General features: G+C 44.6%; 1 protein-coding gene across 1 annotated transcript; it reads right to left on the reverse strand.

Annotated features, from left to right (window-relative positions):
• Positions 1-351: 351 nt before the first annotated feature.
• SPRYD7 (SPRY domain containing 7) lies at positions 352-11,055 on the reverse strand. Its single transcript, XM_084275572.1, has 5 exons — positions 10,943-11,055; positions 9,474-9,590; positions 6,016-6,182; positions 4,260-4,362; positions 352-1,600 (listed from the first exon to the last, which is right to left on the reverse strand). The coding sequence occupies exons 1-5, from the start codon at positions 11,046-11,048 to the stop codon at positions 1,503-1,505; spliced, it is 591 nt and encodes a 196-aa protein (XP_084131698.1). The 5' UTR covers positions 11,049-11,055; the 3' UTR covers positions 352-1,502.
• Between the last annotated feature and the right edge of the window lie 4,371 nt (positions 11,056-15,426).

Genomic DNA, 15,426 nt, shown 5'->3' on the forward strand with positions numbered 1-15,426 from the left:
GGCACTGACAAGTAGGGCCAACTCCCCACAGAAGCCTCTGCCCTGTCAGGGTCAGCTATTCCTACATCTACTGGGGAACCAGCTCAAAACACCCACTGTGAAAACAGAAACATAAGAATGTTTCATTCAGCATAGATGACACACCTGACCCCAGCAAAGCAGAGCAGATTTCAAGGGGAGAACAGAAAACAGCCCTCTGACCTCCCGAGCTTTACACCATAAGGCTGATGAGGACGTCCTTCCTGCCAGGTTGAAAAGTCCTTCCCAACACTGTCGTGTGACAGCAAGGCCGAGCGGAGGGAAAACAGGGGCCACTTGGAATGAACAGACAGAGGCAGAACATCATAAGGTGAAAGGCTTTGAGAAAGCTGTTTGTATTTGAAAAATTTCAGAATCAGGTCGTTTCTAGAAATATTTAAATAAAATTGTTCATTTATGCAAATGCATTAACCCAGGAAGAGTCAAAACAAAAACGCAAACATCCAGTAGGAAGATTTTCTTTACAATAAAAATTATTCTAGGAAGTATATTAAATATGACAAGAAGGGAGAAAAGCATCTCACCATCTGTATTCAAGGGTATCACATTTTAGAACAATGTCCTCGCCATTAATCACTTATAAAGGAGTCACAAAGAAGTTAAATACGATATTCCATATAAAGAAGACTCTAATTTACAGTTTAGATGTAAGGCTTCACCAGAACATCTCACAACCTTCACCTGGCTTTGCACACCCAAGTTGAGTGAGGTGCAGTCACTCTGCTATCAGAGTAACACAGCATGGTGGTCCCAAAAAACACAGGTAGTGTTCAGGTTTACTTTCAGAGGTTCAACAACAACAGCAACAAAATAATAAATAAAGTATTCCCAGAAGGTGTCCTATTATTTGTCACAGTAGAAGCAAATGAAAAGCTAGGAGAAGTAGGTAAGTTCTATTTGCAGATCCAAGACTGTGGGAATGGATTAAATTACACCTTGAAGGGAAAAAGGAATCTAAGCTGGTAGTTATGCCATCGTATTACTAGTCATTGTGCATAACTGGGACACCACAACTCCAAACCACAGACTGGAAACACAGCGCTTCCTTTAGACAAGGTACACAACTTGTGTGAAAAAGCTGGGGGAAAACAATCGTGAGAGCCATCCACCTCCATAGCTATCACACACATAAGAAGTACCAGCTTTACAGAACTCCAGTTTACTCAAAATACTGAGTGTAATACTGATGTCAGTAACATACCTTAGCCTCCTAACGCATCAAGTACAAATCAGAGGGAAAACCCTGCCCCAAAGCACTCGTTTTCAACCACAAAACATTGCTAGAAACCTTGTATTCGCACCACAGTTCCCTGGTGTTGCAGTTAACATACTAACTCTGCAGACAACAGTCACAAGGAATTACTAAAAATACAGATATGTTTCCTAAAAGTCACGTGAAGCTTTATTTAAGATGACAAAGCTTTTGGAACAGCGCAGGGTGCAAACTGTTGGTACGAAGACACTCAGAAGATCTGCTGCTCAAAGAGGATCTTCTCAAAGCCTGGCGGTGGCGTGTGATAGAATTCACTGAACTGGCAATCCAGAATGGCGCTGTCATCCACTGCGGGAGAGAACCAGACACAAGGATCAGGCTGGATCCCCTATTACCCCACCTTACTGGACTATATACTATGTTCAGCTCTCAAAGAATATTCTCCAATACAGCCAGTACACAATGCAATCAAAATAAATCTCTTCGACAAATTTGATAGAGCCCCACACACGCCTCCAAGGAGAGGAAATCATCCCTCTTCTCTGCTGTTTACTGTAGTTGGTAATGGTCCTTGGTGAAGTCCATGAGAGTCAACCTCTGATGTCACTGGGAGTGTTAATAGGGGGTCAGGCAATTCCACCCAGATTTTCCACTCAGTTCCTCTGGAAACCTACAGCTGAAGGACACTACCAGATTCATATTTTTCTGTTCACTTCCTAACTCTGCTGGAGTGCAAACTGTCTAAAATGATTCTTCGGGAGGTTGCAGTGGTTGGTGTCAGAGAATCTGGTTTAGCATGTGATCCAAAGAGAGCTTCCTTGACTGCTGCTTTAAGTTGGAACTTAATGGGGTTTTTACAACACCTCTCCTATTTCTGGACACCCTGCATAATCTGAGACACAAGTGTAACTACCTTCAGTGCAGAATATACAGAAGAAACTGCTGAGGATTTTCAGGGCAAAACTTTTGTGTACTGCATTAGCAAACTGAAATGTCTAACCTGTTAGAAAAGCCACATCTCTTTCAAAGCCAGCTCCTTCCAAGATGAACCTGGTACATTAGCAACATTGGATCAAAACAGAAAAGCTTCATCTCCATATTTTGGTCTAGAATTTAGGTATCTTTATGCCAGAGCAGGAATTTTTCCCTCCTAGGCTCAGTTAAAATTCCCATTAGTATATTTGTGCAGTTCTATGGTACCTAGGCAGTGTTTGTATCTCACTTCCTAGCAGCCTGAGGTATAGCTGCTGTAGGGAACAACCTTTAAGTCCACTTTTCTGGACTACATTCTGAGGCTTGACACTGTGTTTGCCCACTCTACCACATTTCTTTTCCAAAGATATCTGTAGTTCTAGTCTGAATTACAGACAGGGTCAATTTTTCATGAACTCTCTCCTCTATGGTCAGATCCTTTCACACATCTAAAAGTTCACATTAAATTAAGGACATTTACAGTTAAAGTTCATATGAAGCAAGCACCATGCAAAAGCAATTTATGGGCTTCGACTGTTATAGCTGTATGTGGGAGACATGATAATCATGATGAAATTATGCCCACTTGTGGAAGATGGCCATAAGAGCCTGGAAATAAAAGGTCACTGCATTTCCCAGGCATGGAACTACTTCATTCAGAGAGAAAGACATCTTACAGCAGGCTGACACACCACCAAACATTGTCTGAAAACTGCCTGCATTCCTCCTGCTATGTAACGCAACCTATGAACACAGGTTCCACAATACAGGGAAGATGCAACAACCAGCCGTCACGCCGCGCCCCTTTCCCCGCGGCTCACGAAGCTCTTCGGCGCAGGGCAGATCCCGCAGCGCTGCAGGGCAGCTCCTGCCGGCCACGGCATTTTAGCAGCGCCATCACGCGGCTTGAGAACGCATCACAAAGCGACGAGACAAACCAACTGCCACCGACAGTCTGGAATGGCCCCATTGGTCAGCTAGAGATACAAATGAGAACCTTCCACCAGCTCGTTCGGAACCAGCGGGGGAACGAGGAAAGTTATCTCATGGCAGAGCTCACGAGCAAAACGCTTTTTGGCAGAGGCTGTTCCTTCGGTGAAGCTGACACAGGAATAAACAGTGGATGGCTGTAGGTGCAGCACAGGGAACCCCACGAGCAGCTATCAGTTGCCACGGGCTACAAGCCAGCCCAGCGTGTGGCGGTGATTCCGCGCTGAGCTGGGGGAAGCGCCGCCGTTCCGAGGGGCTGTTAAACAGAGTTCTGACTGCTCGGGAACTACGACCCCACCGCCAAGTTCTGGAAGGGGAAATTGTTAACGCGTGTCTTGGCCAACTTCCAGCTTCCATAATTCATAAATTCTTTGCTCAAACTGCCTGTGCAGGGATTAATTGGATACGGTATATTTGTTCCTTGTTCGAAGCTCCCCGGTTGCACTGCCGGTTGCTGGGAAAACAGCAGCTCCTGGGTTTCAAAACTGGGCACCAGTTTGGTAGAGCAGCGCAGAGCTGTGCCACTCTCCAGCAAGCAGCTCTGTTACTGCTACATTCCAGTCGTTATTAAACACCCCACAAACAGCAATTCAGTATCTCTTCATGCTCAGCACTGAATGCATTTATGGTGTATGTGAAATTAACAGGCACAAATGCAAAGCTTCAGAGATAAATCAGATCAGCCCACAAGTCTACATTGCTTTGAACTTGTTTTTTTTTTTTTTTTTGCATCTGCATCACAAGTTTCGTACTTGGCATTTCTTTAGACTGAGTGCATAACCTCCCCAGCTTCTTGGACATGGACACTCTAAGGAGTCAGTAAGCACTGCATTTTTTTTCCCCCCCAGCTATTAAGCAGCATTAAAAATTAGGTGCAAATATGCTTTTTGTTTTCCTAAGTTTGGATTTTCATTAAATTTGCTGTTGTAGTTGCCAAAAATAAATGATTTGTGTGTGTTCCATTTAAGCAAGAAGCACACATAGCTTGCAAGACAGACTTGGTGCAAAAATACTGTCCACAATGTATTAAAAACCTTGGACTTACCATAGACCACTGGATAGACAGTCCCTCGGATTCCTGAAGCTGGACAATGCATATTCTTCCCATTTAAATACACATTTAATTCTACATGATCATATGTTATGCCCTACAAAGTACAGAAAATGAAAAAAAGGAAGAAATTCCAAAGCATCAACAAGTTTACAAAGCTAAGATTGCTACTTAATTTAGCTTTCTTAGCCATGGGCAAATTTTAACGTCGTTACGGAAATGGCAGCATCCTAGAAAACCTCACTGGAAAGCGTCTGGCAAAGGACTAGAAGTTAATAAATGAGCAGTGACACTGGCATTTTCAAATACTCGGGATTCCTTAACGCTCATTCACTCTGGATGGAGCACAGTACTGTGCACCACATCTTACTACAGACAGTTTACAAAACAAATTTCCAGACTATTCTTCACCATGTTACAGAACCACAGAATTTTCCGTGACTTTGGGAGCAGTTTGCAGCCTTCTTGTTTACATCACCTCATGAAAATAACTTCATGTAAATAGTGATGCTGTGAATTAAGTTTATCTGTCCATACTTCCATATGGAAGCCTTTCTCAGCTCATTTCTTCTGCCAGCAGCAACAGACCATGGTTTCATATACAATGCTGTAAACACACTGACTACAGAGCACAAAGCAAACACTAACAAGGTAATAAATGACTGACTTGTTAGCTAAATGCTTTTTCTGACCACTTTGGTATGGCTGAGCATGACAATTTGTGTTGTCATGCACTACTCCAGAAATCTATTTTTGTGACAGAACAACCTAAATTGAAATTTAAGAACACTGGGGAGTTAGCAGTAACACATCAGCTACTTTTTTTGTGATCAGCCAAAGCTGTTTGGACTACATAGGTTGACCAAACCCTGAAAAAACCTCTAACCCTCAAAAAAAAAACCCCAAAGATTAGAAGGGGATTAAAAGAATACAGTATCTGAGGATAAAGGGTGAAGGAGTCAAACTTAGCTGCTTGGGACTTCTAAAGATGGAATTTCTAACCATTGCTCTATAGAGGCAAGGGTACCCAGCAAGAAAAAATACTGTTGATAAATGTTCTAAATTGTGCTGATCCTGTGTACTTTTGTAAATAAATTTGTATGAGGCATTGAGCACATGACAGCAATGAAACACAACTCTTTGAACAAAGTCACTTAAAGATGTTTTAAGAAACGTGGAATAGTAAAATACAAAAAAATATAGTCTTAAGATTTGCTCCCATCTTAATAATTTTCACAGGGACCATTAGTCTTTCCTCACTTCTTATCTCTCCTTCCCTATAAAAGTTGGGCTAAAAATACAACTCATTTATGACCCAGGACCCATCTCTGCTCAAATCTGTCCTTCTAATCATCAACCAGTTAGTTACAGGATCAGGAGTTCAGCTGGGCATGGCACATTGCTATGTAATGCTTCCAGCACATCATCTGTTCAGGAAAGTCCCATCCCAAACAACGTAGGATCCCTGTAATGGGAGTTATCCTTCAGGTAGATAATGCAACCAGACTGCAAAAGAGCATTAGAGACTATTTTTCAACACTGATAAAGGCTGTCTCTCACTCAGAAACCTATCAGTCCTGAGAATGAAGTCTGCTGATATCAAGGCCACTGATCCATTCAAATACAACAGGAGAACTGGCACCTATCAAACTGGGAGATGCAAAGCCAAACAATTTGACTGCCCACAGGGCTGTAAATAAGAGGAATTTGGGAAGAGCTGGGGAAGACAAAGAAGCCTTAAGAAACTCACCACCACATCGCCCTCCTGAGGCAGGCTGTTTGCCGGCAGTCTATTTTTCTCCTCATTGTTATAGTAGAGAGCTCCATCATTCCTCATCACCAGGCTATGGGCATCTCGACCAAGTGGAATTTGATTCAAGTTTGCTTTCTGGGTTGCAACTCCAATACCCCAAATCCCTAAAACATGACATTAAGATGGTAAGAAAAAAAATCCCCCTAACCTTATTTTGAAGGTTATCTGACTGAAGCAGGACAGCAGAAATAACGTGCTTTTATAATCAGTACTGTGGCAGTACTGCCAGTAAACATCTCATGGAAATACTAGGAGTATTATGGGCCAGCCCTGGTAGGCAGCTAAGCAACACCCAGCCACTCACTCACTTCCTCCCACAGTGCCCAGTGGGGCAGAGGAAAAGGAAAGGAAGAGTGAAACCAAGAAAACTTGTGGGTGAAGATAAACATTTTTTTAATAAGGAGAAATGGAAGAATGAAAGAAAACAAAAACTGATGCAAAGGCAATGACTCACTACCTCCCACGGGTAGACCGATGCCTGGCAATTCCCAAACAAAAGATAGCTAATCTTCCTAAACCCCCTCCTCCCCCTTTTTACTGCCAAGCATGACATGGAGTACCTCTTTGGACAGCTCGGGTCACCTGCCTGACCATGCCCCCTCACAACCTCTCACGAACCCCCAGTCTTCTTCACCAAGGGGGTAGAGTGAGAAACAAGAGGCAGCTGATGCTGCACAAACCCTACACAGCAACAGTTAAGACATTCCTGTGGGACCACTGTTGTTTTGGTCACAACTCTAAATCACAGTATCACAGGAGCTGCTATGAAGAAAGTTAACTCCATCCTGGCCAGACCCAGTACAAGCAGACACAAGACACTGAAGATAAAAAGTATCTATCCTGAAAAAGAAGGATCCTGATAATTGTAACCACTCAGCTTAACTTTTATTCCCAGAAATACATTGAAAACAAACTCTAAGGCTGTAGGAGGATATAAAAAACAAATCCAACTAGCACGGATCTGTGAACAGCACTATTTTCTTTTTCAGCTGGTTAGACTAGTCCTAGGGAAAAAGAAGAAACTGTAAGCATGGTAGATCTTGATTTGGTAAAGTTTTCAAACTGCATACAGCACCAAAACAATCAAATCATGAAAACATTGTCTAGACAGTTGCAGCAATATGGAGGCACAACTGGTTAGAAAACTTTATTCCAGAACTGCTCAGCAGCAGCACCCTGTCAAATCCAAAGAGGACTCAAGTGGGGTCTGAGGTTTCGTATTGAATGCCCCAGGTCAGACACTGTTCCACATTCACAGCAATGACTTGGGTAATGTGGTGATGTGCTTATTAAATGCGCTGCCAGCACCAACCTGACTGGGCTGCAAGCCGTTCAGAGGCCCCCCCAAGCTTTAAATCATCCTGACAAACTGGTTAAGAGGTCTGAAATAAGGAAAATATGTTTGCTTTTCCTGAATTACCACGAACAGCAGGTAAGTAGGAAGAGTGGCTTGGCAACCAATTCAGAGAACACAGTTTGGGCGTTATCATGGACCACGTGCTGAGTGGGACTCTGTGCCCCACTGCTGAGAAAATCTTCTGGATGTATAGAGCTGACATACTGTATGCACAGCAGATGAAGGGTGCCTACTGCTGCTGCAGCTGGAGCAGAGCATCCACTTTAAGCATCACACCTCAAGGCAAATCAGGTCAATTAGAGGGATTCTGAAGGGAGCAACAAAACCAAACACGTGTGTCCAAACTTCACCTATAAGGAGACAGTGAAAAGAACTGGGACTGTTTGATACACAGAAGACTAAACCGAGGCAAAATATACGAAAATTAGTTTCAAGAGACAAAACTGCCAGACAAGTTATTGTGATATTCACATGCCCAGAATGAAAATGAGCGTGAACAATATTCAGATTGAGCATACAAACAGGAGGGGAATCAACTTTAAAAGGGCAGACAATGGCAGGACAAGGGGGAATGGACTAAAGCTAAAGGAGGGAAGATTTAAATTGGATATTAGGGGAAGTTCTTTACAGAGAAAGTGATGAGGTGCTGGAACAGGCTGCTCAGAGAGGTGGTGTTCCACCGTCCCTGGAGGTGTTCAAGGCCAGGTTGGATGGGGCCCTGGGCAACCTTGTGCAGATCCAGGCCTGGAGGTTGGTGGCCCTGCCTGTGGCAGGGGGATTGGAACTGTATGGTCCTTGGTGTCCCTTCCAACTCAGACCAGTCTATGATTAGATTTCAGAAAGCTTTCCAATGGTCAGGGTGGCCTCACAGATGACCACTAACAGATCATGCAGGGACACTTCTGGGAATCAAAGCTTTAAGCTAAGTGATCTACAATTCTCCTGTTGTGGAGCACAGGAATATGCAAGACAAACTCTTGGTCCCTGTGACCTGTATTTCCTGTGTTTCTCAAATTACTTCCAAGAACATGGACACTGTGTGAATAAGGCTCATATATAAATAGCTGCAGTGGATTCTTTCCCTCAACGGAAAGGATACTAAAATTGCCAAGGTAAGACTGAGCTGAGGTTTACATATAGTTTAAAACTAAAACAACTGGATTGACCATAAGGTGTTTTGGCACTCCAATCATATTAAATGCAAACAAGCCTTACTCAAAAAGCACCAGCTTCAAGCTCCAGCTGGTATCATAAAGGCTATCTCTGAACTAACACTTCCTTCCTTCTTCCCTTCCCCTACACACTCAGGGAAAGCACAGCTTCATTTTCCCAGTGCCTGTTTTTAAAAACACAGGCTGATTCTTAATGCTAGAATACAGGCAAGCCTGGAGTGCACTCTGAGCTCTGCATGAGCGAAACTGTCCGTATCAGTAAAGCATACTGCTTTCAAATTTCATTTGCTTTCATCTGCCTTGCATCAGACATTTTCAAAACAAATAGAGAAATGGGATGCTGAAAGGCTCCTCTTGATAAGGCAGTGTTGGAGTAAGTGCTGCACATTTGATTTGAAGAGCAGAACGTAGCACAAGGAGCGTTACCCTTGCGTGGGCAAGCGCAGTGCGTGTTAAAAGCCAAAGAAGGTAGACAGACAGCTACAAATACCACTGGATAAACTGCACTATTAAAAACCCACACTTCATAGCTACAGTGTTTTATGTGGTCATATACATCCACCAAAAAACATCTCTAGAATAGGCTAACTGAAAAACATGCATATAACAGCATACAAAGCAATACGGTGCTTTAGTATTCATACTCCTTTAGCATGAATATACTTACCTTTTTTTTAGTATTTTAGAGCCAAAATTTAAAAAAATAAATTTCCTTTAACACAATGACAACTTATAACACTCTCCCTTGTTCACAAGTTCAAGGATGCAATTGGAAAGATGCATGTGCTTGGTATTTGAGATATGACCATCAGCAGGGAATCTGACATACCTTCCAAGTTTAAAGTTGTACATTTTTGCTGACTAACCTGTGGACTGGATTTTAAACTCAAAATAGCTCTTGTTCTGATGCAAAGGCGCATTGGCTAAGCAGCCTCCTGTGCCACATATTCTTCTGCCATTTTTAACAATGACAACATCTGTTCCTGCAAGAAGAAAAAAAAAAACCCAACATTGCCAAAGTTCAAAACATTTCTAGAAGTCAGAAAGCAGCCCTGAGAAGCACTAGACATTGAGAACAGCTTTTTGTTCTTTCTGCCCCAAGTAAGAGCTTCATTAGTCTGTTAGAACTATGACGATGGCCCATGCTTTGAAGTAAGAAAAGGAAGACTATTTACAGGCTAGGTCATCTTTCAACCAGTCTTTATTTATTTAAAATCTATACACTGCTCTAATTTCACCTCCTGGGCACCCTGCTGATTACAACCTGTGCTCAGCCACATCAGAAGGATAACTTTCAATTTAGTCAGAAAGGGTTCACTGTGAGACCAAAGCTCTGTACCCCATCTCTATACACTGAAGAAAAAATTCTGCTAAGAGAAGGAAAGGCACATTAGGTAGAAGTGCTTTGAGGGAATTGTAAAGCGTTTAACTGCTCTCTGAAAAAATCCTTTCATTAGAAACATGCCTGCCAATACAGATAGAAAAAAAAAATCTTCTTCTAAGTTTTTCCTTCTCCAGTGGAAGACTTCATCTTTAGGCACTATTGCCATGATCAAGAACATAGGAGACAGCAGAGGTCCATTGATACAACTGAACAAAAGCAGGCTAATAATTGTGCTTGAGCACTGGACCATGGATTGGCCACGCTGCTCTCCTCCTAGCTCTTTCCTGAGCCAGGTCACTACTCTCTTCAACAAAGCCCAGGTGTGGTTTTATGGACAGCTCACCCTAAGGAGTGGCATGGACCATCCAAGAGCAGTATGAAGAGGGTTCTGTATGGCTTGGCTCCTTTTGTGTCTCCACTGCCACCGCTCACCCTCCTCTGCTCCACATCACCGTCCCTTGCCCGACCTGACCAAAAGGTCTTCAGCCCCCATTGGGCAGGCAGCCTTCCCCCCCACCCCCAGACATCCCCTCTGAGACTGGGGCACTCCCCATTCTCATTCTGCTGATAAGTTTCAACTGAATTTAAACCAAAGCGAGGGCTGGTTTTTTTTTTCTTTTTTTTTTTTTTTTTTCCCAGAAAACAGCCAAATCCTCCTAACGAGGCGGCCAAAACCCTCCTCCCCCAGCGCGCCTCACTCAGGCGGCAGGAGAAGCCTTAAGGCCAGGCGCAAGCTCCCCCTCGGGCCGGCACGGCTACACCGCGCTACCACCACCCGACACCGCCCACCTGCCCCCGGTTCAAGCGTCCCGGGGGGACGCGTAACGCCGGCAACCCGCCCGCCTCACGGGTTAACCCCCCGCCGCGCCCCGCCTGGGAGGCGCCCGCCCCCCTCCCCGGCCCGCCACGGGCTGCTTTCTACGGGAGAAGACCCGAGCCCGCCGCGCTTACCCATACGCTGCGTGTCGAGATGCACCGCCGGCATCTCCTTCAGAGGGATGTGGCCGGCGCCGCCATCCCTGCACCAGGAGAAGCAGCAGAACACGGAGGCGGCCATGACTGGCCGAACCCCGCCACAGCGCGCAGACGCGACGGCGGCCAGCAGGGCAAGAAGGGAGCGAAGGCGGGCGCAGCTCCCCCTGGCGGGCGGGAGGTGGCGGAGCGGGCGGGAGTTCCCTCCCCGCTGCCCGCCCCGGCCCGGCATGGCGGGAGGCGGCGGGATATGGCGGGCAGCGCTCTCCCGGCGGTAGCTCGGCCCGGGCAGTCTTGTGTCCATGAGTGCTGTTTAAAACAAACAGACCCAACATTATGCCCTCATGTTTCCTCAGGAAGTGAAAATTCAAATTGAAACGAGTGCAGACAGAAACCTGCGCCTGCCCCTCCGGGGCTGGGCTGAGGGAGGGTGACTGAATGTGGCGGTGGCTTGAGGCAGCCGCCCGTAGCCCCAGCGCACGGCCACCCCAAGGACAGTTATTATATCTCTATAAAAGAGGACACATGGCGTCCTGGGCAGGCGGCAGGTACCACGTCAGTGAACTTCACAGTGCTGGGCCATGTGGGAAGGGACTCCATGGAAATTTACTGGTCAGTTATTCCTGGCTCCAAGTGACAAGAACCACATTTACCTTCCTTTTTTTTTTTTTTTCTTTTCTCTCTTTTTTTTTTTTTTTCTTTTCTCTCTTTTTTTTTTTTTTCTTCTTTTAAAAGTTATTTCTTGGAAAAGTCAAGAGAGACAGTACACCTTGAAGCAAAGGGTTTACGCAGCTGGGCCTGGCGGGTCCAGCCTCCTCTCCTGCCCAGGGTTTCTCCACCTGCCTCCACTGCGTTTGCTCCCTGTATGTTGCCCTTTCTCCTCATCTTCCAGACCTGTCCTGCTAGTGAGTCTTAGGGCTTTCTTTTTTTCCCCTTCTGGAGTACTTTTTCATCTATTCACAGCCTTTGGTAGTGTTTAGAGTCGAACGTGACTGTGAAGACTGCTCCAGTGAAAAGCCAGCCATGCTATCATTGCAGTTACCATTTTATTGCAAAGCACACTTTGGGACCGGCTTTGTGTCCCTTTCATAGAAGCAGAACACCACATCACTTAAAAAGCTGTAGCTTGACATATGGCCTTGGGTTACACAAGTGTTTCTTTAGCAAAAATCTTAGAGCTGTCTTTACAGTGCGCAGCATCCAGAACAGGGGCTCAAACAAATACAGTAAATAGTGATAACATGGCTATAGAAGTCCACCTGTACCTAATTCATAGTTTTATTTATCTACAGAAAAATATTCAATAAATGTTGTGCTGTGAACTGTTCATCTAGAATATTTTGCAGACAGCAGATCATTTAAATACTTGTATTTAGAGGCTTATTTATCTCCAAACCAATTTGGGATGAAATTATTATTCTCATGATTTTCAGGTGGTGTCTTATTTTGCCGCATTTCACCTAGAAAGCTCAGCATTTATATAATATGATGCAACTAATGTAACCCATATGGTACAAAGTTATCTGTTGGGGTGTGTGGGGGGGGGTGAGCGGATATTCAAACCCCCTTGTTAAAAAAAAATCTTCATAGCAAGAAAGATCTTATTGGTCTGGATGGGCTGTATCAGTCACACTTTACTTGAAACATGAGGTGAAACGCTGTCTTTCTCAAAACTGTGCCTAAAACCAATCTGATTTTAAGAGCAGCTTTAAAATATGCTTCCTTTCTTTTATTGGACTTACTGTTACAGCCCATAAACATTTGGGGTCAAGATCTCACTTCCTTAAAATATGCCAAATGGGATTAGTCTTGAACTTCTAAAAAGTAAATATTGGGTGGAAACTGATGTTTATTTTTTTCGTATGGAGGGCATTGTGATTCTCATTGGTAGCTTTGTGTTCACATGATCAGTACCATTTTACTCATTGCGGGATTTTTATTGTCTGTCACACACTGTGGGTTTGTTACAGTAAATGCTAAATGACAAATCTTCATATAATTTTTAAAAGAAAAGAAAAAACACGCCAGAGCTTAGAAAGAGACTCAGCCTCCAAGTGACTCCCCATCCCATTTTTTTTTTTTTTCTCCATGCCCCAGTAAGCCCTTTCTTCCCCAGAATGAGCACTGGGAAAACAAATGGCTCTCACCACATGAAGTCAGTATTGCCAAATCAGTTGGACTCAAGGGGATGAGGCTTTGGGGAGCAGTAACTGGCCGTGTCTCGCTGCCAGTTTCCTGCTCCACTGCTTTCTTAACTTGAGAGGCTGGTTTTACAGGCCAGTAGACTGCAGCACTTGTGGGGTAAAGTGCATGCCACTGCTCAGAAAAGTTGCTGGTGCTGTTTTGGGGTGCCTTGACTACAGTGTCTCTGTGCTCGGAGGGCAGGTAGCCTCAGGGGACCACGGTCTGTGCAATTCTCATTCCTGCACCCTTCTGGTCTCGCTCCAGGTGTGGAGGCTGCTGAACGCTGTGGAAATGGCTGGTCTGACAGCTGGGTGACACAATGACTTGTGCAGGAGCAGCAGCAAAGATGTACCCGTGCCCTGAGTGAAGACTCTGGTGCTGGACAAAATCAAAGTGATAACACCCTTGATCCGGTGGAAGTAAGGTGAAAGTCAGCTGGTAAGAAGCACAGCTTGGAGGATGAGGTGAGCAGTTCCTGCAGGATAGTACTGTGGTTGTAAATATGCTTGTCAGCCTGTTTAGAGCATATCTGAACACCAGAATTTTTACAGTGCACACAGAGCTGCCCCAGGGAAATGAAGATCTGGACTCCAATATTTAGAAATACAATTGTGCTTGTTAATGAAGGGTTAATTCAGCTTCTGCCTTTCTTGAATGTACGTTTCTTTCACTGGGGAGGCCAAGTATTTAGGACCCTCCTACACTGGAAGCAAAATTATGCTCAGCATGCCTAATCATGTTTGTTACTCGCAGGGTTTTAACTTTATTTCCTTGAACAGTATCAGCAGAGACATTTTGTCTGAGAACCATGTTAGAAGAACAGGAAAATGACCGGTCCCATATTTGGAGGTCCTGCTGAACACAAACGATGGTCATTGGATTTTTTTGTTCTCTAGCTCAAGAGCTTCATTCACAAAATACAACTGTCTCTCATTAGCCCTGCAAAGTAGATCTACTGGCTGCAGGCAAGTACGTTACAGAAAGGGTCAGTGATAGTGCCAGATTCGCAGAAGAGAAAAGGAAACTCTCCCATTGTTACAGCATGTAATACAACATGACTAATCAGTTCTCAGAAAAAATAATTCCTCTGCATCCTGCTAGTAAAAAAAGCTGGAATTTGCTTCTCTGATGCCACAAGCCTTGTGGAGGTATTTACACCTGTGAAAACCAGTAAAAAAAAAAAGGTAGGTATTAAATATGCTGGAATGGATTTAGTAACGTCTCCGTGCAACTTGAACAGAAGTAAATGATGGTGCAGGACTGGAAAATCAAGGTTTGTTTATTGAAAGCAGTCCTTCCACTCCCAGGGTCAGGCCTGTGGTTTGGAAGATGATACAGACAAGGTCTCAGATGAAAAACAGGTTGTGCCTGTACTTTTGAAATCTTCATTATAAAGTGTTCTTGTGAGGATTAGCATTCTGTAGGAAGTCTTCTGTTTTATACAGTTAATCTGACACTTGCCAAGCCGTAGAAGAAATCGTATATGAAAATGAATTTTCTTCCTCATTGTTCTATTTACTTTGGAGGTCACTTCTCCTTTCCTCATTATGCATTACAAGCAAAACCCACAAGAGCCGAGCTTTGATCTATAGGCAATCACAAACCTCATTAAAACCAACAGGCGCGCTGGCTGTGCTTCGTTCGGTTCTTTTATGGCATTAAGGTAACTGCAGCCCAGAAACCGCTGCCCACGGCACAGGGCTACATGGCCGAGCCCTACGATGAGCTAACCCGCTTAAGCAAGCACTAATTTGGGGAAAGTCAGAGAGGTTTCTCCAGGGACTGCTTGCAAACGCGGCAGCAAGAGCACAGATTGGTTGCAGCTGTGTTTGCCTGTGTGCATGTCCGGGACCGGAAACACCACACGAGAGCCAGCAGACAGTGGGAGAAGCAGTGGTGCATGGCCCTGAGAAAAAGCCAAAGGACAGCTTCTTCTGGGCAGGCATCCTGGCTCGAGCAGCAAACTTGGACTGCCGCACAGTGCTCCCTCCCATTTGCTTCCTCTGCGTGCAAGGAAATGGGACGTGGCTGTACATTCTTTGTAAATAAATAGGGTTACGCGAAGCAGATAACTGAATTAATCATCGATCACCCCCCCTTCCCCCCCCCCCCCGCCTCCGCCTCGCAGGAAAATCTGGCAAAGTGTTAAATACTAGTTAACTGTGTGGGTCAAAGTTCTGTGTGTAAAACTGCAGAACTTTGCAGTGCTGCTGAAATAGTCACCGGAGACCCAGCAGATATCAAGGCAGTCTCTGGAACTCAGACCGGCAGTTGATCAT

Source organism: Gallinula chloropus (assembly GCF_964237585.1).
Source record: "Gallinula chloropus genome assembly, chromosome: 1".
Lineage (NCBI taxonomy): Eukaryota > Metazoa > Chordata > Aves > Gruiformes > Rallidae > Gallinula > Gallinula chloropus.

Bases quoted from the DNA above. Each gene is read 5' to 3' on its own strand.
- SPRYD7 (XM_084275572.1), bottom strand. From the start codon at position 11,048: ATGGCCGCCTCCGTGTTCTGCTGCTTCTCCTGGTGCAGGGATGGCGGC. The intron at 9,591-10,942 runs GTAAGCGCGGCG...TTCTTCTTGCAG, and splicing joins TCTCGACACGCAGCGTATGG to GAACAGATGTTGTCATTGTT. The intron at 6,183-9,473 runs GTTAGTCAGCAA...GTCATGTTTTAG, and splicing joins GTTTAAAATCCAGTCCACAG to GGATTTGGGGTATTGGAGTT.